The 27,763-nt window shown below is 37.7% G+C and overlaps 1 protein-coding gene across 4 annotated transcripts in view; it reads left to right on the forward strand.

The window, feature by feature from the left end:
- Positions 1-27,576, forward strand: part of CUL1 (cullin 1) — a 120,809-nt gene extending 93,233 nt beyond the window's left edge. For all 4 annotated transcript variants that reach the window (XM_039524355.1, XM_039524356.1, XM_039524357.1 and 1 more), the window contains exons 8-22: positions 4,223-4,385; positions 8,119-8,249; positions 11,731-11,838; positions 11,927-12,033; positions 12,370-12,418; positions 12,874-13,005; positions 14,059-14,176; positions 15,684-15,760; positions 16,637-16,768; positions 19,425-19,517; positions 21,068-21,115; positions 21,197-21,279; positions 23,865-23,970; positions 26,297-26,410; positions 27,026-27,576. In XM_039524355.1, coding sequence (XP_039380289.1) covers positions 4,223-4,385; positions 8,119-8,249; positions 11,731-11,838; positions 11,927-12,033; positions 12,370-12,418; positions 12,874-13,005; positions 14,059-14,176; positions 15,684-15,760; positions 16,637-16,768; positions 19,425-19,517; positions 21,068-21,115; positions 21,197-21,279; positions 23,865-23,970; positions 26,297-26,410; positions 27,026-27,106 — 1,542 coding nt within the window. In that variant the 3' untranslated portion in view covers positions 27,107-27,576. The remainder of the gene's footprint in view (positions 1-4,222; positions 4,386-8,118; positions 8,250-11,730; positions 11,839-11,926; positions 12,034-12,369; positions 12,419-12,873; positions 13,006-14,058; positions 14,177-15,683; positions 15,761-16,636; positions 16,769-19,424; positions 19,518-21,067; positions 21,116-21,196; positions 21,280-23,864; positions 23,971-26,296; positions 26,411-27,025) is intronic.
- Positions 27,577-27,763: the final 187 nt, after the last annotated feature.

The raw sequence follows: 27,763 nt of genomic DNA on the forward strand, positions 1-27,763 counted from the left end.
TGGCTTTGCAAATGCCAACTGGTAGAAATTTGGGTGGCATGCGGATTTAGGTGCCAACTGAGGGGTGGTTTTCGAAGTGTCAGTGGCACCTAAATGGTGTACGTAGGCCCTGGAGGAAAAAAACACTGAAAAAACACAAAGAAAACAACCATTAAACCACTTCCTTACCAGATTGGTTTCTTTAGAAATGGATTATTAAATAATCTATCTTTTCTAGAACTTCTAGGGTAATGGACCCTACAAAATCGTTCCAATCAAGACCTGAAATTCTTGGATAGTTTCATTGGCAAGTCTCTCTCAGACAATTAGGAACAAGTTGGATAAAGATTCTTTGACAATTTCTAGCCTGGTTCCTTGGGTCAGTCTTATTTCATGCAGAATAAATAGATTTTGTTTTTTCTCAGATAATGGCTGTTATATTGACATCAGGAAATTCCCCCGCTCTTCAAAGTGATCCTGTCTTCCTTCCCAGAGCGTTTTGTGTACTCTAATGCAGTGGTTCTCAAACTAGGGCCGCCGCTTGTTCAGGGAAAGACCCTGGCGGGCCAGGCCTGTTTGTTTACCTGCTGCGTCCGCAGGTTTGGCTAATTGCGGCTCCCACTGGCCAATTGGGATTGGGGCCAATGGGGGCTGCAGTAAATGGTGCGGGCTGAGGGATGTGCTGGCCACCCTTCCTGCAGTCCCCATTGGCCTGGAGCGGTGAACCGCGGCCAGTGGGAGCCGCAATCGACCAAACCGGCGGACGCAGCAGGTAAACAAACCGGCCTGGCCCGCCAGGGGCTTTGCCTGAACAAGCGGCGGCCCTAGTTTGAGAACCACTGCTGTAATGAAAACATGTTTATGTGCTTTGGAACCATGGTCCTAGTTATAGTTTGTATCAAGAGCACTCTCTATTCCATTTCATTATACTTCATAGACTGGAAGGAGGTAGTGTGGTCCTTGATTTTAAAATGGATGATCTACAAAAATTTCAAAGTGGATACATTAAAAGCCATCCCTCTAGCATCATTGGATTTGGGATAGTTACTGAGTGTCAGTCAACTTCATAAACATCTATCTTCATGTTCCAGTAATTGTTGAATCAGCGATTCCTGTTTCCCTTTTGATTTATTGTCCTGGCTTTGTCTGGCCTCCCTAAATAAAAAATAAAAAGAGAGAGAACCACACCACACACAAATAAAAATAGAGGCAGTATTAGCTACAGCACTGAAGAGTGAAGGAATCCCAGTATAGTAATTCTCAATCTAAACTATGGGTTCATCCAGGCTTCCTCACTGCAGGACATCAAAAAAGCTGTCTGAAGGTCATTTGCCACTAATCCCTGGTTCTTGCAATTTATAGAATTTAACAGGATCCCAGACAACCCTGGAGGCCTGAAAATTACACAAAAGGTTACTTGTTGCCCTCCAAGATGATGATTTTAAGCCTGGAGAGAGAGATGAAAGCTCTCCAAGGGCAGAGGAAATCTTTAGAAAGAAAATGCACAGCCTCACTGGGAATCATAGTCTGAGGGCAAATTCTAACACTCTGGGTCCACGACCACCTTCACCATCTTAATTTCTCCTCACAGAGGACTCTCCAGCTTGGAAATCAAACTCCCAATCCCAGCTGAACAGCCATCATAAGAATTCAGCTGACAAAACCAAAAAAACTGCACATTAGACACCAGTCTAAATGGGGATGGAACACACACAACACATGCAGACCAAGGGATGTGGCCCAGTATGTAGTTGGGTTAGATACTAGATCACTGAAATAAATTTCTTCTCCACTAATTCTTTTCTATGCTCTGGCTACACTGATAGAAATACCCACACAAGTTATCAGAACTGTTTAGTTGTGATTAGGTATTAGATTATTTCTCCTGCTTTTTCCTCTTCAGTGTGTATATATTGTGTCCTTGGAGTATTCCGACTCCAGCATTGAGGAAAAATTAATCCTCCTGCAGTTTCCTAATCAGACAATCCATGTGCTCATATACTTGGTGATTTGTGCAATATAAATGCCTGGAACAGAATCGTTCTCCCCATAATTAATTACTCAGATGGTAAATTGGAATACGGTTAAGCAGTTTTCTGCTGTGTAAGGCATCAATTGAGACAGACATGAAGAGGTGCAGGGAAGGCTGTTGCAAGCCACCCAGCTAAGTGTTAGCAAAGGGGCTTGAAACAATCATTTATATTGGTAAAGTGAGACCACAAAAAGTAATTTGCACTTGATTGACTCACATGGCTTTCATGCTTAACTGCCATGTGCTAATTTCTCAGTGAGGATAAATGGTATTGTACAATCATTTCTAAACCCACACTACTTTAGTACATTGGTGTCGTCAAACTTTTCAGCATGTGGAGGTTCAGATATGATTTCTGATGTAAGAGGGTTCCAGTCAATTTCTTAATTGGAGTTGACAAACGGACATTTAGTCATGCAGATAGCATATTTCCTCTCAACTCAGCAAATCTCTCACTCCATAGGAAATGGGGAGGAGTAAAGCTGGGATGGCCTGTGTAGCCATAGGAAAAGGATGGATTCATAGAGACCCCCATCAAATTTTAAAATCACAAATTCAGTCTGAAGTTTATCAACTGTTGTTACCTGAAACACCTAAGATTATTACAACAGGTTAAAGAAATATTTACTTTTTCCTGGTTTTATAACTTTGTGTATTTCTTCTATATGATCAGCTGATTTCCATTATTGTTTTTGTGGGTGTGTCTCCCTCCTCTTGCTTTGTGAAATGCTTCTTAAAATAGAATTATGAAAGCACAGAAATTGGCAGGGGGACTTGAGCAAGTGCAGTATCAGAAATTATTTTGAGCTCATTTTTTGGAAATGAATAGATTTCAAGTTTACTGTTCCCTTTTGACTGATAAATTTCGTGATACAGTGCTACCTATAAGAAGGGGATAAGCAATGGAGTCTCTTGACTCATAGAAATGTAGGAATTCCCATGAAGCAAACCAGCTGTCCTTCTAGTCCAATATTCTGGATACTAGCGAGTACCAGATGCTTCAGAAGAAGGTGTAGTAAACCTTGCAATTGGGCAATTAAAGAATAATTTGCTTGTATGGAAGGCTGATTCCAAATCCCCACTGGCTTGAAATTGGCTTTTCCCCTGAAGCCATGGGGCTTTATATCCTTTCCAAAATTCTTGATTTTGTTTGTAATATTTTCAGTCCTTACTGTTTTAACTGTTGAAGCTTGTTATCCACATGCATGTCATCAGAAGAGATGATGAGTATTTAATACCTTTTATAGAAATGGGTTTAGCTAAAGACTAGTGTCTGCATAATTGAAAAAATTTATTTTCTACAAGGACTTTGCCTGTCTAATGTGTAGGTTTAAAACTCAGTGTGCTCTTATCCCTAATGTTGTCTTTCATGCTTAGTCCATACATTTAAGTATTAGGAATATGAATAAACTTGTCTTCTAATTTCCCTTCTATAGTGATGGATTTTTCAATAAAAATATCACTAATCTGTAGTGGGGGGGCCACGCGTGTCCCATCATCTAACATACTGTTCTTACAGATTGATCATATCTGAGCACATTCTACAAACAAAATAGAGATAAATTGGTGGCTATATAAACAAATTCAGTTTTACATTTTGGAATAAACACGATTTCCCTAGTGACTGTTAGGATTTTGGATCAGCAGAAACATATATATGGAAGGCGCCATGGGTCAAAATAAATGCTGGTGCAGTTTGAGTTTTGGAATGTTTTAATAAACCTGTATATTTATGAACACTCAAATGAATTCATGTTGTGCACATACTGTAAAATTGTCTATTTTTGTCTGTTAATTTTTGTGTAAGTATGGAGGACCTTCTGTTCATGTTTATTTTTAACAGTGCACTGGAAAGCCTGATGTCTTAAACTCTATAGGTGCTCTGACTTGGTTGCTTTCTCATTTTTTTTGAAAACTTTTTCTGTTCAGAGGCATAGGATGAAAATATTTTCTCAGTGACGTTTTTCCGTTTCAACAGATTAAGATATAAAATTAATTACATGGACACTAACACAAAATATTACATATAAATAAAAAGGAGTCACACTATTTTTCCTGTGAGAACTATATTCTCTGTATTTAAATAGACAACTATAATGTTACATCAACATACTTTCTAAAAAAAAAAAAAAAGTGTACACTGTAGTCATTAGTTTTACTGCTGTTCTATCTTGGCTGTTATACATTAGTACATATATCTTTTTTCTGTAGGCAGAAGCTCGTCTTTTGGAGGAACAGCGTAGAGTTCAGGTTTATCTCCATGAAAGTACACAGGATGAATTAGCACGAAAATGCGAGCAAGTACTTATTGAAAAACACTTGGAGATTTTTCATACAGAGTTTCAGAACTTACTGGATGCTGACAAAAATGAAGGTGAGTTGGTTCAAATTTCAGTTTGGGAGTTTCTCAGAGATGACGCCCCTTAATGGTACTAGTGATCATAATATTGCTAACTTTGATGTCTTTGCTGGGGTTACATCAAGAGATAGGGTTAACAGTAAATAAATAAATTTGAAAATCTGAGAAATGGGAAATTTTAATAAAATGAAATCCATAGGATCAACTTGGTGGCTTCTCAAAATACTGGTTAGAGTCACAGATGGAATGCATAAGAAAAAGGGGGGAAATGATTGCATGATAAGGTACAAGTAGTCTTCTTTCAGGCAAAAAGAGATCCTTTTTATTAGAGGAAATGGGTCTTAAGTGATGCTTCTAGAAATGAATATAAACTTCAGTAGATAATCTAAAATGGAGACTATAAGAGCTGAGAGAGAGAATTTGAGGAATAGATAGCCAAAGGAATATTCTTGAGAAATTATTTGAAGTGTAATAGGTATAAGACTTCTGTAGGAGAGACAGTGGCTCTGCTAAATGCCAAGATTTAGTGTCTTGCAGAAGACACAGTCAAAGATCGGGACAGTTAAGTGATTTGTTTGTGTAGAACTCTTCGCCATAGATGTTACATCAATCTGGAGGTAAGCGTTACAGGAAATGAAGGTGGGCTCTGTCTGAAATAAAGATTTAAAAAAGAAAGTGATAGAACTGAATAAATAATATGATAAATCCCCAGAGCTGGAAGGTATTAATCTGAAAGTTCTGAAGAATTTTGAGTGAAGTAGCTGAGATAACAAAGAAATAATTACTAAAAACAACTGTAATGGAAGACTAGAGTGGCCAACACTACTTATTTTTGTCAAAGGTACTAAGGGTTATCCGATGAAGTTAGGCTAGCGATCCCCTTCCTTCGCTAGTGGAAGAAGAGCTAAGAAACCATTTATTTGTACTAAAAATATCCATACCTAAGATTTAAAAAAAAAATGGACAAATCAGTGGGGTTAATTGATCAAAAAAAATAAACTGTTGCTATCTGAAAGTGTAGCTAAATTGGTGTACACTAGTTACCTCTCAAAATAGCTGTTAAGTGACTGGCACTGTAAATCAGAAATTTCTTTCCTGCCTAAATGAATCAATTTTGCAATATATGGCTACGGAACAATAAGAAACTAACACCTTTTTAAAATATAAATCCCTTCTGAAAATATAAATGTCTTCCCCATCATGAAAAATTCTTTGTCTAATCAGCCTTTAACTGACTTTAAAAAAAAGTACTAAGCTTATAATGGTTCATGTGAGCTCTTGTGTATACCATATGGTGATAAATACCTTTTCTTAATACATTTAGCGTGCATCTTTATTCACCTCACCAGTCTCTGTGCATTAATTTTTCCGACCTCTATGATTCTAAATCTCTGAGCAGCTTTTAAACAGCTACTACTTTTTAAAAAGTTTGCTTTCTTCTTAAACTGGTTCCACTTGCACAACTGACAATTAATGTTCCTTGATCACTTTAAGCTCCAGTGTCTTGTGACTCAACACGGCTAGAAACAGCTGCATTAACCTATTGCCCAGGAATTCAAGCTTAATATAAATCATCTGTATCTCGCCCAGTCAAGTCTCAAGTCATTGGATCTAACCTCATGAAACATTGAAGCAAACTGTTTTAGATTATCTTAAACTCAGCAATGAAAACTTTATATAGCTACACACCATAATATATTCTTTATAGCTCATCTCCTGGAAACATGCTGCCTTTGAGGTCCTCCATATATAAGGTATGTTAGGCAAACTGTATTAGACCACTCACTTGTGAAGTGTTGTGTAATTGCTTAAACATATTATGCAAGTAATAATACAGGACATGGTGTGCATTAGTCAGCCGGTATCTAGGCACATCAGTAGAATTAATGCAGGAAATAATTATCTTTATTGGACACAGGATATAAGATGACTTAGGAAAAATTACCTTATAAATCCATGAAAGCTTCAGCAAGCTTGTTGCATTTGTCTTCCATTTACTTCCAAGTATAGACAATCTAACGCAACAACCCTTGTTCCCTTACTTTTGGGATATGGCTAGCAACAGCATGAGTTACATTCTCACATAGCATTATTGTTCAGGTCCTCCAAAGATTTTACCAGGCTCCTGAAACAAAAAGAGGGAACTGAGGCTCCGATATTCCTGACGTGTATATATAAAACTATACAGAAAAACTTTTTCAGAATAAGTTTGAGACAGTCTTTATATATCATCCTGAAAGTTCACCAAGTTATATAAGTAACTGAAAATAGAGTTATAATGGAAAGAGTTAGCCATCGTTAATATAGGAGTCACTACTGCGCCACATGATAATAAAGGAGCAGTAAAGGGCACCATTTTGTGTGTGTTTTGTATTGTGGTATTAGCAAGCAATCCTACTGTCTTCTCTCCGTTTTATTTAACATCCAGTAATTTGAGATTTCTGATAAATTGTTCAGAGGATGTACAGAAAAGTCCCACGCCATTGAATGGTAGGATATGGCTGAAAAGCCTAACATTACCCTATTGGATTATCACATCTCTGAGTACCTAGTCCATAATGGCTAATCTGGTCCTTTACCTTTAAGTTTGAGTATCTATTTACTGAGGCCAAGATTTTCTATAGTAACTAGTGATTTTGTGTTTTGTTTTTTGAGTACCCAATTTGAGACCTTAAAAAGGGCCTTATCTTCAGAAAGGGCTGAGTACCTGCCCTCTGGAATCACACCCCTTTGAGTTGAACACTGGAAAATCTAGGCTGCAAGCTATTGTTGTTGTTTTTTTGGTTTTTTTTGTTTAATATACGTCTTTAACATATTACAAAATTATGTCCAATGAGGAGCACATTGTTTTTCATCCTGTGACCTTGAGTTTTTTAGTGGGGCTCTTGACAATCATCCCTTTCTTTTTAGTTGGGCTTATAAAACAAAATATAGAATTTACTGAAACTTAGCAGTCATTGAATGTTTCCCCCTGAAACAAGGGGTTGGGGAGGCAGTAGCACTCCTCTGTAACAAAATTTGCAGATAACTCACTTTTTCAGGTTTCACTCCAAGGCCATGTCTACACTTGATTTTTTTTTTTGCCTCAGATTTCCCATGGTTGCTAACACTGTTTTGTTCCCACCAGTGGGAGCATTAGCATGTTTTAAAAGAAAAGAAAGCTGCAGGTGGTTCCTGAGGTTTTAAGTACCATACTTGCTCTGAGCAGGATTACAGAATACAGTGCTTATGCTGGTGGCCAGCTGGAGCCCACACTACATTATCACTCCCACCACTGTTACTACTGGTGGTGCTGAAACAGTGGTATCTATTGTAGAAGACTTGGATGCAAAAAGGCCTAATTTACATACTCAAAGTTTAAAGTAAGTTGTATGACATATGACACCTCCTCTCAAATGTAGAAACTGTATGAAAACTAGACATAAGTTAACATTTATTGTAGTTTATATCTTGATCTTTGTTCTTGATTTGTGTGTAAGTGTACTAGAAGTAAGAAGTAGTTTAATCAGAATATCTTTTATTTTAGCAAGTTTTTGTCCTTCAGTGCCATCTAGTTCTTTGCACCACTCTGGAATTGTTTAGTGTAAATTGTTTGGCTTGTGATGTGATAATACTTGCAAGTATGCATATGTTGACAAATGTGTGGCTCAGTTCTTTGGTCACTTTAAAAATGCAGAATTGTGGTGTTGGGAGAAAGGAAATCCTAGTGTTAATACAGATCAGAGAAATTGTCTTCCTTTTTTTCCAGACTTGGGACGCATGTATAACCTTGTATCTCGAATCCAGGATGGCCTCGGAGAGCTGAAAAAACTCTTGGAAACACACATTCATAATCAGGGTCTAGCTGCTATTGAGAAATGTGGAGAAGCTGCTCTAAATGCAAGTATCTTTTCAGATGTAGTTTTGTATCTGATTGCTAACAGCTCATTTTGTGAGAGGTGAATGCCTCTGATAGTCCTGTGTGTGTGTATTCCTTCAGAATAAAACAGCTGGGACTAACTGGTTACAGTAGGTTGAAAATAAAATAACTACAGTATAACTATATTATTGCTATTTTTTGCCAACCTCCTTCTTTTCTCCTTCAACCACTGCTCAATTTTTGCCTTCTTTTACGTTGACCCATTTGCTTGAACTAACCCTTTGAATAAATTCCTCCCTTTCAAAAACCATGAAACGTGCCATTTCAAGAAGCATTCTAGGTCTAATGACCACATATTCTTTACTCTGTACAGCATCATATGTACTTGTGCCTCTCAACTTGTAAGCTTTTTAATGAATTTGTTTGCCCTTTTTTACCTGATGTGTACAGTATTATGTATGCTGAATGTGGTTATTGAAAATTGAGACAAGGTGGTTGAGGTAATATCTTTTATTGATCTACTTCTGTTAATGGAAGTGACAAGCTTTTGAGCTTCACAGAGCTTCTTTTCAAGTCTGTAGCGCTCAAAAACTTATCCTTTCCACTAATAGAAGTTGGTTGTTAAAATATATTGCCTCGCCCATCTGTATCTCTCATATCCTCCATCTACAACAGTTTACTAGTACAATCTTCTTAGTAAAGAAAGTAGTGCCAATTAATCATAATTGCAATTGTACAGAAATCATGTAATGAGGCACCTGATTTCAATCCACAGAGGTTGAGATTGTCACCAAATAGTATTTAAATAACTTTATACTAGGGCTGTCAAGCGACTAAAAAAATTAATCTCGATTAATCTCATGATTTAAAAGATTAATTGCACAATTAATTGCACTGTTATCAATAGAATACCATTTATTTAAATATTTTTGATGTTTTCTACATTTTCAAATACATTGATTTCAATTTCAATATAGAATACAAAGTATACAGTGCTCGCTATATATTTTTTATTACAAGTGTTTGCACTGTAAAAAAAAAAAAAATTGTATTTCAATTCACCTAATACAAGTACTGTAGTGCAATCTCTTTATCATGAAAGTTGAATTTACAAATGTAGAATTATGTACAAAAAAAAACTGCATTCAAAAATAAAACAATGTAAAATTTTAGAGCCTGCAAGTCCACTCAGTCCTACTTCTTGTTTGTCTGAGCAATTTGCTGAACACGTTTGTTTTCATTTGCAGGAGATAATGCTGCCCTCTTCTTGTTTACAATGTCACATGAAAGTGAGAACAGGTGTTCAAGTGGCACCATTTTAGCGGGCATCACAAGATATTTATGTGCCAGATGCACTAAAGATTCATATGTCCCGTCATGCTTCAACCACCATTCCAGGGGACATGCATCCATGCTGATGAAGGGTTCTGCTCGATAACAGTGCAAAACAGTGTGCACCAATGCATGTCCGTTTTCATCATCTGAGTCAGATGTCACCAGCAGAAGGCTGACTTTCTTTTTTTGGTGGTTCGGGTTCTGTAGTTTACACATTAGAGTGTTGCTCTTTTAAGACTTCTGAAAGCATGTTCCATACCTCGTCCCTCTCAGATTTTGGAATGCGCTTCAGCTGTCTTTAGAAATCTCACATTGGTACCTTCTTTGCGTTTTGTCAAATCTGCAGTGAAATTGTTCTTAAAACAACATGTACTGGGTCATCATCTGACACTGCTATTACATGAAATATGTTGCATAATGTGGGTAAAACAGAGCAGGGGACATACAGCTCTCCCCCAGTGAGTTCAGTCACAAATGTAATTAACACATTATTTTTTAACGAATGTCATCAGCGTGGAAGCATGTCCTTTGGAATGGTGGCCAAAGCATGAATGTTTAGCATATTTGGCACATAAATACCTTGAAATGCCGGTTGCAAAAGTGCCATGCAGTTGCCTGTTCTCACTTTCTGGTGAAATTGTAAATATAAGCAAACTTGTTTGTCCTAGCGATACAAGAAGTAGGACTGAGTGGACTTGTAGGCTCTGATGTTTTACATTGTTTTGGTTTGGTTTGGAGTGCAGTTATGTAACAAAACAAAAAAATCTGCATTTATAAGTTGCACTTTCACGACAGAGATTGCACTACAGTACTTGTATGAGGTGAATGGAATAATTGTAATAAAAATATACACTTTAATTTCAGTTACAACACAGAATACAATGTAGACATGAAAATGTAGAAAAATATCCAAAATATTTAATACATTAATTGGTATTCTATTGATTAATGGCGCAATTAAAACTGCGATTAATCACAATTAATTTTTTTTAGTTAATCACATGAGTTAATTGTGATTAATCGACGGCCTTACTTTAAACACACATATTGCAGGTCATCAGATGTATTATTTTTCATATACTTGAAGGTATTTTAATTTTATGGAGGGAGAGGGAGGTTAGGGAGAGTCGAGTATAGTCTCTTAATGAAAAAAAAACAAAACAAAACTGAGCTCTGACTTCAAAAGCAAAATCATATCTGGTTTTCAAAATGACCTCTTACAAAAATAAACTGATGGCTTCAAGTTACATGGAGATTCTGGAAGCTACAACTAAAGAGTTGTGTGTGTTTGACTTTCTAGCAGGTGATAAAGTGAAAAAGCCATTGCATTCCTCCCCTTTGCTGCTTTCCCTCCACAATTCCTTGAACCTGTCTCCCTACTTCTCCTTAGAGCCACCAGCTCCATTGCATTCCCTTGGGAACCATCATGCCTACTTCCCTGAAAAGTACTTCTCCCTACACCTATATACAGCTACTTTTCTTTCCTTACCTCATCAGTACTCTTGTGACATTTAGTATCTTCAGATATGTCATGTTGTGATCAGGAAACTCAATTTTTGTCTTGCATGTGCTCCTGAGATTCTTGCCTTAAATGTTTCTTACTATCTTGATTCTGAACCTTCTTGCAGTATTTGTAATTGTTCAAGGGGGAACATTTTTTGTTAGCTTCTATCTTGGCTTACCTTGTTGGGAATTTGAATGATCATTTGCATTCTAGTAAAGTATTCAAAAGTAAGATCTTATTATTGGAAAAACTGATTGCATGGTTTCTTCTAGAAATTGCCATGTTGTGGTTGATTGAACAACAAACTATTAGGTCTGCTTTTAATTAAACTTACGTCTTCAAAACATGTCCTTGTTGGACACTTGCATAGCGTGGGGTTGAATAGATCATTGCTTTTCCCTTTATACTTTATACATATCTGTTACTGTAATAATGACTAGAATAAGTTTTCCTTGTCACTTGAATGCTCTTAATAGTCTAGAACCTATTTCTATTTTTTTTAAATACTTTTAATCTCTTCCACACACACACTTTTTTTTTTTTTTGGTAAACTTTCACTCTATAAACCTGCTTAAGAAGACATTGTCATCTGCATTGTTTGGAGAAACTTGCAGAAAGTTGAACAAGTTTGATTGCAAGCAACAGGCTGTTTTCTCTTTCAGGATCCAAAAATGTATGTACAGACAGTGTTGGATGTCCATAAGAAATATAATGCTCTAGTCATGTCTGCCTTCAACAATGATGCTGGCTTTGTGGCTGCACTGGACAAGGTACTGTATGTTTAATGTTTGTGGTAACCATTAGATCACTCTGATTTAGGGGATTTCCAAAACTTTGACTTTCTTGTATAATTTGCAGGCTTGTGGTCGATTTATAAATAATAATGCAGTAACAAAAATGGCTCAGTCATCCAGTAAATCTCCAGAGTTGCTGGCACGATATTGTGACTCCTTGCTAAAGAAAAGGTATGTTTTACAGGGAAAGTTAAAAATTAGTTTTCTAGTGGGTTTTTTTGGTTTAAAAAATTAGTTATCATAGTTGTGAAGTGAAATTACACATTGCATCTATAGAAATATATTTATGTTGTGAAATACTTAATTCAAGCAAAAAAGACAATGCAGTAATTGCTTGAAAAGTCTCTATAAAAAGTTGAATAGGAACATGTTTGGAAAACAAAGTTTTTCAAAGAAAATCCCATATTGGACTTAAATTTCAGTTCACAAGTCATGAATCTAGACTGTAACAGTATTCATAAGTTATGAATAATAAATTTGCTCAGTAATGCACTTCTTTGACTGCAGCTCAAAGAATCCAGAAGAAGCAGAGCTAGAAGATACACTCAATCAAGTGGTAAGATTCTTAAATAGAGTTTTTCTTCTACATAAACTTTTACATTTCATAATAATTTTAAGGTCATCACAGGAGGTTAGAGGTCATGTGCAGTCAGCACCTTTTTATTCTCTGTATTTCATTGCTTAAAGCTTTTGGTAACATTTTAAAAAAATGTTGCCAGAAGTCTTTAAAAAAAAAAAAAAAAAAAACCAACCAAACAAAAAAACCTTCAATCAATAGTATACCTCAGAAAGCTGAACAGAATCAACATTCTCTTTAATGTGTATTATGGTGTAAAACCATTTTATCTCTTCTGAACAATTTCAAAGGTTAACATGTAAAAAAAAAGACTTCATTTACATTTCAAAAATAATTGACACTAAAACGTATGATACTTTTAATGAAGTTAAAAATTGGATTTGATAAAAATTTTCAGGTGTTCCTTTTGTAAAAAGGTTTTTTGGCTTTTCCAGATGGTTGTATTCAAGTACATTGAAGACAAAGATGTATTTCAAAAATTCTATGCTAAAATGCTGGCAAAGAGACTGGTACACCAGAACAGTGCTAGTGATGATGCTGAAGCAAGCATGATCTCCAAACTCAAGGTAAGTCTTCCCTTTCTCAGGGTACGTCTATCCGGTGGGTAGCGATCAGTTTATCGGGGATCGATATATCGTGTCTCATTTAGACGCGATATATCGATCTCCGAACACGCTCCGGTCGACTCCGGAACTCCACCAGGGTGAGTGGCGGTAGCGGACTCGACAGGGGGAGCTGCAGCTGTCGATCCCCTGCCGTGAGGACGGGGAGGTAAGCCGAAATAAGATACTTCGACTTCAGCTATGCTATTCCCGTAGCTGAAGTTGCGTATCTTACATCGACCCCGCCCCCTAGTGTAGACCAGGCCTTAGCACTGGCTAGGAAGGCACTTTACTTTCCACACACGATGCATATATGCACTTTTTGATCAGAAAAATACAAAATTTACAGTTCACAAGTCTTTTGACCCCATGGATTTGCAGTCAGTATGTCTTGCTTTGAAATGAGATCTTTAAGCAGGACTGCTATCCAAGCAAACAACTGCTGAAACAGCTTCCCAGTCTGCCACTTTTTTCAATAACCCTGAATGCTACCTTAAGAACAGTTGATTTTTTTTCTGTGTTGCAATTTGACATTGGCAATAAGTGAAAGAATCATTAATCAATACAACTGAGTTCATATTTTTTTTGCGTAACTGTGCTGCTGTTTACAACAATCTTGCTAAAGCTTACTTGTATGCAGTTTTTTGAAGGGGGAATAAAATGTCAGTAACTTTTTCGTTCTCATAGTTGTTATAAAGGGCTACCAAGTAGACCAGATGTTGAGACTGGTAGATTTTCATGACAGTGTTTCCTGGCTGATTTATTTTAATTTTTAAAATGTTGATCTCACGTTTTTGGTGGCAGAACAGCTACAGAAAAAGCAGTTAAAATAACACGACTTGTCTAAATGGGTTCAGAACTTTCAGAGTGATTTTTGGACATGCAGGAAATGGGTTGTCATATATTCCTCCAGCAAAATTGATTCCTATCAGAAAAACCCGACTTTTCTTGTTCCGTTTGTTCTCCCCGTGTCAAAATACATGGTCTTTCAGACAAAGCTGTGCTCTTTAATTACAGCAAGCTTGTGGTTTTGAGTACACCTCTAAACTTCAGAGGATGTTCCAAGACATTGGTGTAAGCAAGGACTTGAACGAGCAATTTAAAAAGCACCTGACAAATTCAGAACCATTAGATTGTAAGTATAAATTTAATATAACCTTTCTCTTAAAAGCTGAGTTATTGTTAAATTAGCCACATCTTCCCTTACTTGTAGAGATACAAGGGGAAATGACCAGATGTTGAATGAGGGATGTATTTGATTCATATAGCATGCCACTTAAAGCTAGAGTTATTAAAACTTCAGCTTGGATAGACTTTTTTTGGGTCTGTTCGCGGTCTTCAAACAGCACCTCATGCTTCCTGATAGGAACAGGTTCCTTTTAGTTTTACAGATCACAATGGGGTTAGCTGTTACAGAGAGAGGATTCACCATAGTGTATCCTCCTCTGCTAAAAGTGAAGCCTGGTGTTTTTGTTAAATGTTTTTTGCCTTTGACCAAAATCATTGCTTAAAGAGGGAGACTTGTAGGAATAGTACTGAAAAACTACAGGTCTTCCTTTAGCTCAGTAATTAGTCCTGTTGCTTTCAGATTCAGAGGTCTCAGATTTCAGTTTCTTCTCGATAGAGTTATCACTTGGTTTTTACTTAATTACATTCCATGTTGTGCAAGGCCCACTTCAGGTTTTATATAATTTTATTTTATAATACATAATGTATTCACTTCTGCCTTGCATCTTAGAGGCATTCTGCGCTGCACAAAAAAGTCTCAGACCTCAGGTCAACAGGGCTAAAAATAGCAATGTATACATTCCCACTAGTTCTGGAGCCCGGGCTCTGAGATCCACACCTCCTTGCTGGGTCTCAGCGCCTGGGCTCCAACCTGAATGAGAATGTCTACGCAGGAGCACCAGAAGCTCCCTAAAAGTGTGGGGGGGGCTGAACGGCACCCAGTCCATGGCCCCATCCCCAGCTCCGCTTCTTTCCTCTGAGCCCCCCCTCCCCCTCATCTCTACCCCATTGCTCATCCTTAAGGCAGGTAAAAAGTGATGGGGCCATGACCACCTCAGACCTCCCCCTTCTGGTGCCCCAGCGTCTGCACTTCTGTTTTTATCCCTGTAGCGTTTGTCCCGCAAGCCTGAGTCAGTTGACCTGAACTCTTGAGACTCGCTGTAGCGTTTTTTTTCCTCCCCCATTATAGATGCACTCTGAGTCTCAAAAGCAATTGACAAACATAAATTTGCCACTTTTGTTCTTGCCAATAGCAGATTTTTAATTAAATGGTTATGCATTAATTTTGAAAATGTTCCTTTTCAAAAAGAGAAAATAAAAGCTAACAGGGTAATGAATGAGATTAAATGCATGCAAATATCAGAGAATTGTGACTTAAATTCTGAGTAAATACACATCTGACCCCTCAACCTTATCTTTGCCTCACACAGTGTCTTTAATTTTAACAATATGTTTTATAAATAGTAATACTTACCCATTGTCTTTTGATATTAGTGTCATCACCATGTCAGGTCAGGCAACACAGAAACCTCTCCTGTTTGAGCTGGCCTCTCCCAAACTGCACATTGACAGGTCCGTAATACCAAAGGGGAGATAGCTGTTAGCCTGTTAATCTATGTACATTTCTTTTCCAGTGGATTTCAGTATACAGGTTCTCAGTTCTGGATCATGGCCCTTTCAGCAGTCCTGCACATTTGCTCTACCTTCTGAGGTGAGGTGATAAGCTTTTTAATCTTCTATTAAATAAACTAAAGTTTCAGTTTAAATTTTTCTCAACGATGACCTAAAATGAACTCCCAAGTATTTTCTGACACAAAATGTCATGACTTGAACATTTTTGCCTCTGTTAAAAGTGACCTGCAAAGGATTTATTCACATAAAAAAACCCCTAGATTTTAATCTCTCGTTTTATGGTGTATAAAGAGAGCCTGAAATATTTTTTCCTGCTTATTTTTTTATTTTCGAAGTGTCAGTAATGTCAAGTCTTGTCTTTCCTAATTGTGCTGGAGAACCTCCCAAGGGGGAAGTCTGAGATGTGTAATCCTTCTTTGTTACCGATGGGGCACTCATAGTCTTTAAACAAGATGGCCTTCCTCCAGAACTTTCAGTAGTCATTAAAATAAAATGGGTGTATGCTTTTAAAGCTCTTGTTTTTATTACGAAACTTTGACCCTCTCAGTTACTCAGCGTTCATTCTGTTGATTCTTGAGATGACATGATGACTGCTTCTCCAGTCACTCTGGTCCTCAGGCTAGATAAGACCTGAATTTCTAACTTAACAAATGAGTAGGGGAGGAGAAGTGCGGGGGAAAGGAAATGACCTTTAAGGCCCTCCTTAATACTTTGCAAAGGAACAAAAGAACAATAAGCCTGTTTTCTTTTCCTTTCCATATGGCATTTAAAGTGAAGTTGATGTCAAAAGAAAACTCATATCCAAGTCTGAAGAACCTTTTATAAAATTTTCTATCTAGGCCCCCCTAGAAATGGCTTGTTAACATAGGATTGATTTACACACTGTAGATTCAAATACACTTCAAAGTGTGAAAATGCAGTGATGTTTTTCTTTTTATTTATTTTTTTTATACAGTTGGAACGCAGTTATCAGAGATTTACAGCTTTTTATGCCAGTCGTCATAGTGGAAGAAAATTGACCTGGTTGTATCAGCTATCCAAAGGGGAACTGGTTACCAACTGTTTCAAAAATAGATACACATTACAGGTAAGAATAACCTTGTGTTAGTGGAAAGACTTAGTGAATAATTGACTAGTCTAAACATTTTTGTGTTGAGTTCTTCCAAGCTGTTATGTAGAGGGACCTTGCTGTTGGAAGTCCCTGACTTGATCTGTTTTTTGGTATATGTCAGACAAAATATATATGTAATTCTGTGTATTGGGGAGAAAAGTTTCAGAATAAATGCTTCACGTATCTTCAAAATAAGAGGCAAGCCTTCACAAGCATCCCTACAATAGCAAAACATCAGTGCGCAATTGTGGAGAAAAAATTAGGAAATATATTTTCGCTCTAAACTTTGGAGGTGGTTAAACAGTGAGAAGGAAAATCATTTAAAAATTATGCATATCACTGTGTTTCCTTTTAAAGTGTTTAAGGGCCAGATTTTCCGAAGAGTTCAGCACTCACTTAGACTAATTTTTGGAAAGATTAGGAAAGTTCAGCACTCACTTAGACTAATAAATAAAGTAGGCAGATTTTAAAATGCTCAAAACCTTGAAAGGCTCCCTTTGAAAATCCTTCCCACTTCATTTTAGTGCCTAAATAGGTGCTGAGCTTTTTTGAAAATCTGGCCTTAAAAGTTTTTCCATTGCTTTTTTTCAAGAAGCTTTCCAGCTTGTCTTAATCCTTGTATGCCAGCAGTCCCTGAGGTATCCATTGTAAGAAGATAAATTGTATTTAAAAAAAAGTGAGATTAGTGGGTTAAGAGTTTTATTACCCCACTACCTATTTTATACTCCTTTTTAAAATGGCTGAGTACTCACTTTCTCCCAAAGTTATTCAGTATGGTGTAAGCTTCTGGTTTTCGGGGAGAGACTAAATCTCACTTAGATTCTGCCCGGAATTAAACGGTGACTACCTATGTCAACACACAAACAGCCTAATATAAATATAGGGTATGTTCAGCTCTATTTTGTACTTGTCTGAACACCTGAAACGAAGTGAGTAAATGCCATATAATGGGATTTGACGTTAGCATTTTAAATTCATTTAATAATTTCTGTAATTCTCTAAGGCTGTGTCTACATTACGAGTTTGGGATGTGATTCCCCTACTCATGTATACATATTCATGCTAGCTCTCATCCAGTAGCAGTGTAGTGGCAGTGGAGGCAAGGTTGAGCCCATTGTTTTCAGGTATGTGTGTACTTGGCACAGATCAGCTGTGCCTCTGCTGCTGCTATTCATGCTGTCATGGCTACACTGCTGTTTATATTTGCATCAGCTGGATGAGAGCTAGCACGAGTATCTGGACACTTGTAGGGAAATCAGATTCCTAGGTCATAGTGTTAGACCCTAAAACATGTGTATATTGCGCCTGGCCACTCTGAAAAACACTTATGCACATTGCTTAACTCACATGAGTAATCCAGTTGACTTTAAAGCTACGAGTGTGCATAACTGTGTGTGGGATCAGGTCTTTTATCTGAGTATCTAAAATAAATTGAGACTTTTGCCTTCTGAAATACCTTACTCAGACTATTGAACTTATGCATTTAATGTACATTTATATTGTTAATACTACTGGTGATAAACTTGAACAAACCGTAGGTGTGTTTATGAACTACAGGGCACTTACCCATAGGCCTTGATGAAATTATTCTTATCTACAGTTGTATGTAAAATGTTTCTAATGTCATGTAGTGAAATCCAATAGTCAGTGTCTAGGTTTTACATTAAGGATAAAATGGAAAATACTCATAATTGGGTAACAAATTGAGGGGGAATATTTTGAAATCAGAAAATGTATGGGTAAAAAGAGAGCTATAGTTTTGGCACCACGATACATGGAAGGAACTGTCTGCAAGTAGTAGTTCAACTGGTCACAGTCTTAAGATTTAGATTTAAAGAATACTGGAACGTTGGTAATACAATGGTGGGCACATGTGAAATATCCTACAGAGAGACTTGCTGCATTGCATAATGATTCCATTTAAGGTTCCGGGTGTGAAGATTTATTTCCCATTTTAAATAGCAAATCTTATGTTTTATTGGCAGTTCCATAAAGCTCTTTAAAGAGCATAGTCTGAAAGCACGTGAGCCTAATTTCTCAGTTCTCAATTATCGTTCACATGTACAACTCTCATTCAAGTTTGTGTTGTGTAGACATATCTGAAGGCATGAATATGTCTCACTGTTTTTAGTTGTGCTGCAAACATTATGCCTATTTGCTTTCTCATTATATTTAGGCATAGAGGAAAATTTATTCAAAATCTTTCCAAAAATAACTATAGTACAGTCCCTAGCTCCCATTTTTTTTAAATAGTACATCTTTGAGAACTAGATTTTTGCTTAAACATCCATTTGAATGCTGTTTAATAGCAGAGAAGAAATGGTAGACTTGGATACGAAGGATCATTTAAAAGTACCGTACTTTGCATATTCACTTTTTTAAAGCAATGAATCTTTCAAATTGAGTATTATGAACCTTTTTTTTTTTTTGCCTAGCCATAACAGTTTAATCTATCAGGCTTCATCAAGGTTTCAATTTAGTTTGGGTGGCGGAGTGTTTGTGTGTCTCTGTGTTTGTGTTCATGATTGGTGAATTTTCCAAGGCAGTCAAGTTCAAATACACATTCAAGTTATGCATATTTTCACTTAGATTTTATATTTGGCCTTTCTTTTCTTTTTTGGGGGTCTGGAAGGCATCGACATTCCAGATGGCAATCCTACTACAGTACAACACAGAAGACGCCTATACTGTTCAACAGCTGACAGACAGTACTCAGATAAAAATGGTAGTGTCTTAATTATGTATTGTATTACACTAGTTTTATGTTACCACTGTAATGTAAAGTCTCTTTTCATGGGGTTCAGCACACTTACTGCTGTCCTGGAAAGGGGAGGAGGAGGTGAGATCCGTTTGACTCAAATGTTAGTTTTTGTTCTTGTAGTAGCAGTTGTTGCTGCTTTGTTGGTCAACTTACCTTCCTGTTCAGTTTCCAGTAATCATAACCTCTTCTAGGTTTTATTTCTGAGGTTTCTAGCAAATCCTGAAGTGTAGAGACTCTCTCACTGATCACTATGCTGAATACTTTAGAATTATATTACTCTATGCCTCCCTCCTCTGCTCCTGTAATTAGTCATTGGTTTTCTAGTGCATGTATTTTTATTTTAAAACTTCTGTTTTGGGGAAGATGGTGGTCTCTCTTTATTATCAGGTTCCTAGAATTTCCCATCTGTTTGATATCCTGAAAGATTAAGAACACGAACACGTTGAGAATATAGGTGCATTGGCTAAGTGTGTGTTTTACTTGGAGAGGCAATTCCCTACTGTTTCTTCAAAAGCAGACTCTGTACCTCAACTGTTAAAAACCAGGTGTATCTCTTTTGAATAGGCTCACATGAGGTCTTCTAAGGCATGTCGGGGGAAAATCAAATTATCTGTGGTCAGCAAACTTAAGTGACCTGCCAAAGAGAGAATAAATCTGTGAATACAAATTAGAGTTTTGGATGCTTCATAGAAAATTCATAGGTCTTGTCCGCATTGGGGAATTGCCTCTGTTATGGACATTGTCAGACACCAATGTAGCTGCACCCATTGCAAACCCATAGTTGTAAACAGACAAAGCTGCTATTTGCATGGATGGAGCATCCATCTGCTTCAAACTGGATTCACTTTCAGCAGGGAAAATAGCAGCTTCCATGTCTATACAGGAGATATACACTGGTGCGGCTTCCTCAGGGACTGGCCTCCAGTATTTGTAATGGAAAAAAAGCCCCAGCGTAGATAAGGCCTGAAAAATATTCAGACATCTGCCATGGTGCACTTTCTGAGTTCTTACTCAGCATGAATGTAATAGTCTTCGGATAGATGCTTTGCTGCATGTCAGCACCATTTAGTGGGGGAAAGAATCATTAAAGGGGTAATTGGAAAGAACTGTTCTTTGAAATTGGCCTATTTGAGGAACCTCAGAGTAGTCTGGCACAAGAAAGGGGAAAATCTACTATTGGGTTCATGCTAAAGTGGAATTCTTTGTCTTTAATACTCTAAAATGAAAAGTTGTTAATATTTCCCATAAGCTTCTGTGGTATTTCTCAATTGTTAATTCACTGCCTGATTGCTCAACATTTTATACTTTTGTAAGTTTTCTGTACCTGTTGGTGATTTTTTTCAATTCTGCTTGCAGTTTGTATTTTTGTAGCTATGAAAAATGAAATTTGAATAGTTCCAGTGTATGCAAAACCTTTCAATTATTTTGTTATAACTCAATGTCAAAATTCATTGGACATTTGAAAGAAAAATGTATTTTAAGTTTACATTGATAATATCTCCTGTAACTTGTAGGATATCTTGGCACAAGTTCTACAGATCTTACTGAAGTCAAAGTTATTGGTAAGTTCTTTTGCTTCCTTGCATATTTAATTTACAGAAAAACATTATAGCAAATATGTAATAATTTTTTGTTTCTTGTAGGTTTTAGAAGATGAAAATGCAAATGTGGATGAGGTGGAATTGAAGCCAGATACCTTAATAAAACTCTATCTTGGTTACAAAAAGTAAGAAAAATCTAATAGTATAAACCGGTTGTGTATAAATGGTAACAATCTGTTACTCTGAAGCTCCTGCTATTTATAGTGTCACTTTAGCAATGCTATAGCTATGGTTGAGCAAGCACTCTAATGGGTCTATAAAGCAAACAGGATGGCACTCACCAGCAGTGTCAGTAAACATACTCTCACATCTTCAACTCTTGATTCTTGCTAGTCACTGGGGCACAGTAAAATCTGGTTTAATTTAGTTAGACTTTGATCACATAGACATATTTGGCTGGCGTGCCATCACTGCGTTTTTTTCCATTGGTCCTGACTTACACATGCCAAGTAAATAAATTACATTTAAAGGGGTCTTATTCATTTAAAAAAAAACCAAAAAACACCAAATCCAAAGTTTTAAGCGCATGGCCATTAAAAACAGCCCCTGAAAAGATCAATGTGCTTTATTTAGAGATTTCGAGCTCTGAAGTGCCTTAAAAACTAGGATTCTCTTTGCAGTGTCTTTCTGTTAGCTCTTGTTATTTCAGTGCCGTTTTTATAGCTATATGTCTCAAACTACTTACGGCACAGTAGTGTTGTGTGCTTAGCTGAAGGGTAGGCCTAATCTCAGTTATGAATTCCATACTGATGATGATGGTTTATTTAAGAAACCTTTTAGTGTAGCGCATGTAACTTAATCCACATTCTATTAAATAAACCACATTTTGTGTGAAATGAAATAACTGAAATGAATTAAATTTTTATTTAGAAATCCTCCCTTGTATTTAATCTTTTTCCTTTCTTCCGTATCTCAGCTAGAGGGCTGTTCCAAACAAACTAGAGGGCTGAGTATTCTCTTCTCTTACGAGAATTCATAAACATTATATTATTTGGTGTTGGCAACACTGATGTTGTTGTTATGCTTTGTCTAGAAGTAACCTCTTATTTACATGTAATTGTAGCCATATCAGATTTACAAATTCTATAGTCTAGTGTTCTGAAATAATGTTACTTATTTTAAATGTGGAATGGTAATAACTAGCAATGTGATCAGCAGGTAACATGATCATCCTTGTTCAGTGTTCTTTAACACTGGGTGTATTTCCATCTGTTTTGCTTTATTTAATATAATGTTCGCTATCTTTTTTTATACTCTCCTTTACAAATCAACCACTTCTTTTGTTTGAATTTCAAAACAGTTAAATTGGTAAAATTCTGTTTTCAACAGTGCAGTGGATTCACAGGGGTGTTTATAAATATGGCTTATTTGAAAAATATCAAACTGCAATATTGGTTTTTTGGGTCAGGATTTATACCAGCCTTCACAAAACATACAAATGTGTAATTGCAACAATATCTATACTTGAGACAAATTAATTAACATTATTATGAGGGAAAAAATCCAAAATTAATTCTCTCCTCACTAGGATCAGAATGTAATAAGTAAAGCAACATACTGACTTTTCTCCTAAGTGTTGTAATTCCCTGTTGTCCCATGTGTATGCTCATAGAATTGGAGTGCAGCATCAATTGCATTTCTCTCTCACTAGAGGCAACACTCCAAATGAGGCCAAAAGTCTGTGGGATAACTAATTGCAGTTGATCTGGTAAATAAACAATAATCCAAACTGTTCACAGCTTGTTCTTGAGGAAGATTAAGTGGTAAATTTTCAAAGTTCTGCTTTTAAAAGTAACTTACAAGCCTCATTTTCAATGAGACTTAGAGTACCCAAGTGACTCTTGAAAATAGGGTTTTGGCTCTTTTGAAAATGTTATCCTTGGTTCCCAGAACAAATCTTATGCTTTGTATGTTTTATCTGTAGGCAAATTTAATACGAATAGAAGTTTCGTTTTGAGTTTTTATTGTTAAAGTTTTTAATGTGTAAATTTTCCTACAGTATCAAACTCTCTCTCATATATGCATTGTGCTAGTAGTTGGTGAGGACCAGAAAGTGAAACTGGCATATAGGGTTGTACTGTTTAAGGCCCTGATCTGTATGGATGGACCCATAATGACTTCAGTAGGGTTTCATATGGATGCCAGGATCTACACATGAGTATGCAATTGCAGTTTTGGGTCCCATGCTAAGTAAAATGTAAATAGTGAACAAATACGAATGGTAAAAAAATAAATGAACTTTAGAATTGAGTAATGCAGATAAATCTTTTTTTCTCCCCTAGATATAAGTTCCTTTTAAGTTTCAAAGTCTGTACTCCTTTGGCAGTCAAATGCACAAGTAGTTTTTATTTTCCTTTTGTGATCAAAATTCCTGTGTTTCAAACATTATACTTTGTTCTCTTCGTTATTTTTAAAACAAAACCATAATTTGAGATCTATTTTGGTTTTCTACTTAAAAGAAGACTCAAAACTTAATCTCAATGTTCAGGTTCTCCCAATTTAAGTGTGTGCTTTTGTACCAGGGTTTGTCCGAATGTGGGACTATTCACATGTCACTAAGTAAGAAAAGCTGTGTTGGGAGCAAATGGAAGGAATTTGTTCTTTTTGTAGAACTGGAAATGGACGGGGCAATCAGATATTCCTAACTTTCCACTCAAATTTTCTTTTTGAAATTAGGCTAATTATTTACTTAACTTCCCTTTCCTGGCAGCAAAAAATTGAGGGTAAACATCAATGTGCCAATGAAGACTGAGCAGAAGCAGGAACAGGAAACTACACACAAAAATATAGAGGAAGACAGGAAACTACTGATTCAGGTAGGTTGGATAGTAGTGTGATGAGATCAACCACGTGCCATTGTAGGCAATCTGCGACTGCTAGCACCAAATATCCCCAACTGCCGGAGATAGGACACTGAATGGCTCTCGGTTACTGCAGTGAATTCTTTGCCAGGTGTCTGGCTGGTGGGTCTTGCCCACATACTCAGGATCTAATTGCTCGCCATATTTGGGCTCAGGAAGGAGTTTTCCCCCAGGTCATATTGGCAGAGACCTCAGGTGGGGGTTTGCCTTCCTCTGCAGCATGGAGCATGGGTCAGTTGCTGATTTAACTAGACAAAATGGTGGATTCTTTTAACATGAAGTCTTTAAATCATGATTTGAGGACTTCAGTAACTCAGCCAGAGGTTATGGTCCATTACAGGAGTGGGTGGGTCAGGTCCTGTGGCATGCAGATCAGACTAAATGATCACAATGGTACAATCTGGCCTTAGTCTGAGTCTGAATATACTTCAGCCCATGAACTAAACTCTTCATAACTCTTCAATACTTTTCATGAAAATATTGCAGAATCTTGCTTTTCTATATTTATTCCTAAAAGAACACAATAATGTGATATTCCTGGGTGAAACAAACTTGAAACAAAAGACACAACAGGATTTTCAGATATGTAGCTTTTATGAATAGAACACGTAGGGGGCTGGCTTTTTGTTGTTGCTGACATTGAACAGCATAGTAAGGAGTGTTTAGGTACCGGGGATTCATACATTGATTTTGCTGGACATCTAGATGAGATGTAAACTTCAGAATGTTGTTCAGATTTAGATGATCACAGTGGAGTTGGCTTGTATTGTACCGTCACTCCAAATCCACCAGCAGAGGAAAAAGTTGTGTTGGCACTAAGTGTGAGCCTCATTTTGAAGTGAAATAGATTAATTCAGTAGACTGCTTGTCTGACAGTGTTCTGGCTAATGTTGCCATTGATGTCCATTACTAATCCTGGCCTTATGCAAAGCCATTTGTAATCATGTAGATTCTTACGTGCCTAAGAACAGGCTTATGGTGAGTGTTGACTGTTCGAATCAGACACTCTGAAAGTTCTTAGTAAGAACTGTGTGTGTATACATTGCCTCTCATTGCACCACTGGTCAATGCTTTCGTCCCCCTCTTCGTTAGCAGATACCAGCCACTGGTAGAGGCATGATAAAGCTCTGAAGACAGCGTTTCCCAAACAGCGGGTCACAGGAAGGTTCTAGATGAGTTGTGAGCCTGGTGCAGAGAAGAGGCCCCCAAGAGGGAGTGTGTGGTGGAGAGTGAGCCCACTGCTCAGTGGTGTCTCTTGTCCCGTAGAACTGGGCCCAGCTCCAGGTGTTGCCATCTGGTGAAACGCTACTCTCCCTAATTTGGCTCAGCCACCTCTCTATTATGACAGAGGAGAGGCTGGGCCAAACCTGAGCGGCTCTGTGACCCCATATGCTACGTTGCAATCCTATGGTTGCCAACTATTTAATCGCACAAACTGAAACACCATTGCCCTGCCCCTCCCTCCCTCCCTTCATCACTTGCTCTCCCCCACTCTCACTCACTTTCACCGGGCTGAGGGGTTTGGAGTGTGGGAGGGGGTTCCAGGCCGAGCCTGGGGCAGGGGGTTGGGCTCTGGGAGGGAGTTTGGAGTGCATGGGGCAGTGCTTGCCTTGGGCGGCTCCTGAAAGTGACCAGCACACCCCTTTAGCAGCGGCTCCTAGGTGTGGAGGGCAGGGGTCTCCATGCACTGCCTCTGCCCGCAGTCGCTGCTCCCACGGCTCCCATCTGCACTTGAGGTGTGCGGAGCCAGCCAGCCCCCTCCCCCCCGGGGCCGCAGGTACATGCCGTCCGCTTCTGAGAGCGGCGCAAGGCCAGGGTAGGCAGGGAGCTGTAGCCCCACTGTGCCTCTGGACTTTTAGCACCTAAAATCTCCCGGTTTGGTGTCAGTAGCCTCTGGGAGATTGGGTCTGATTCCAGGAGACTCCCGGCTAAACTGGGAAGGTTGGTAACCCTATGCAGTCCCCATAGGGAGGAGCCAGCCCCAGCCCCGTGGGACAGGAGTTGCTACTGTGCTGCACTGAGACAAGGTCATGGTTGCAGTGGAGTGTGCTGCTGTGGGCGGTTGGTTGGTGTCCTTGGCTGGGTGAGGAGGAGGACGACAACAATGGCCTATGATTTTGCTCCCACCCGCCCCCAACAAATTTGGACCTTGGAGGGGTCTCAGAAAGAGACAAAACAGAGTTGCTGGGTTGTCTTAGTGAAAAGTTTGGGAACCACTGGCTTGATCCAGAATGGCAAATTGTATCTTCCTAAGAAGGTTTGTTTCTACTTTGCTATTTAGGCTGCTATTGTGAGAATTATGAAAATGAGAAAGGTTCTAAAACACCAGCAGTTGCTTGGAGAAGTTCTAACCCAGCTGTCCTCAAGATTCAAACCGCGAGTTCCAGTAATTAAGGTATGTCAGAACAGCACCAATGGATCTTAATTGTTTTAAACAAGCGTCTGAGTTAATGGACTGATTTAAGAAAGATGAAAGAAATAAGTTATTGAGCTATTATACTTTTAAGTAGGAAACATTTAATTATTCTCTTATAGATTCTCCAAGTATATTGGTATGGTGAGGCTAAATAATAAGAGTTCATCATGTGCCAATAAGCATACTGGAGTGTGAATTGTAAAATAATAATTTATCATACAATTGTCAAAATAAAGGAACCAGATACATCTTAGTTTAATTATTTTATTGCTCACTTACAGAATAATAATAATGTTTAGTTAGTCTCCCAGGGAACTGACTGTATCAAGTCACCTTTATTGCATTGAATGATGTTTTGTGAGTGGCCTCTTCTAGGCATGGTCAAAAATGTAGAGTAAATTGCCATAGTTTAAATGGCCAGTTATTTATGCCATTTCCCTGCTAAATAGTTTTAATGCTAGTATTCAGGAGAAATCTGTATTCAGCATGGTACTTCGCAGCCCAAACTTCTTGCTTTTAAAGTATCTGTTGCAAAGTGCCTGCCTGGGGTTTGTTTTCTGAAGTGCACTCCGTCTTTCCATGTCTCCCCTACAGAAATGCATTGACATTCTGATTGAGAAGGAGTACTTGGAGCGTGTGGATGGTGAGAAGGACACCTACAGTTACTTGGCTTAGCATTTTTATTAGCAGTTGTCTGACTGTGTGAGACGCTCAGCAAATAGTTATGTGATGGAAAGAATGAAAACAACTGAACTTCATAGCGGCCAGTCTGCTGCCATTTGGACCTCCCTTTTTAATAACTGAGACTAGGACTCCCATCAGCCAGTCTCAGATTTACATCGGAACTGCTCAGGATTGATACATTTCAAGTATGTAAATATGGACACCAATGCCATTTAACCTAATTTAAGAACAGAGAGGAATCAAACCCTTCTCCACTGAGGGTTGCATGCTACTGCATTTAAATCAATACATTGGCTATATGATAAATAGCTGCCCCCACAGGCGGCACTTAGAAATGTTGGCAGCACTTTGAGAGCGAGTCTGAATGGACCTATGTGTAATCTGCTATGAAAAACCATTTGTATAGTGTGTTTCATTTTTTAATGTGATAAATAAAAAAAAATTAAAAGATTTCTGTACAAGTTGCATTTGGTTTTATTGTTTTAAGTTTCACTACTTTCAAAATGTAAATAAAAGGTATAATGATTATGAAAGCTACAGTAATTTGTTAATTTTACTCTTTCCTTTCCCTGTGATTCAAGCAAAACGCATCATTAGATTGAAAAATCATTCTGTAGTTGTGGCTTTTTGGGGGAGAAGGGTGCACTG

This window comes from Mauremys reevesii, linkage group 2 (assembly GCF_016161935.1).
Source record: "Mauremys reevesii isolate NIE-2019 linkage group 2, ASM1616193v1, whole genome shotgun sequence".
Lineage (NCBI taxonomy): Eukaryota > Metazoa > Chordata > Testudines > Geoemydidae > Mauremys > Mauremys reevesii.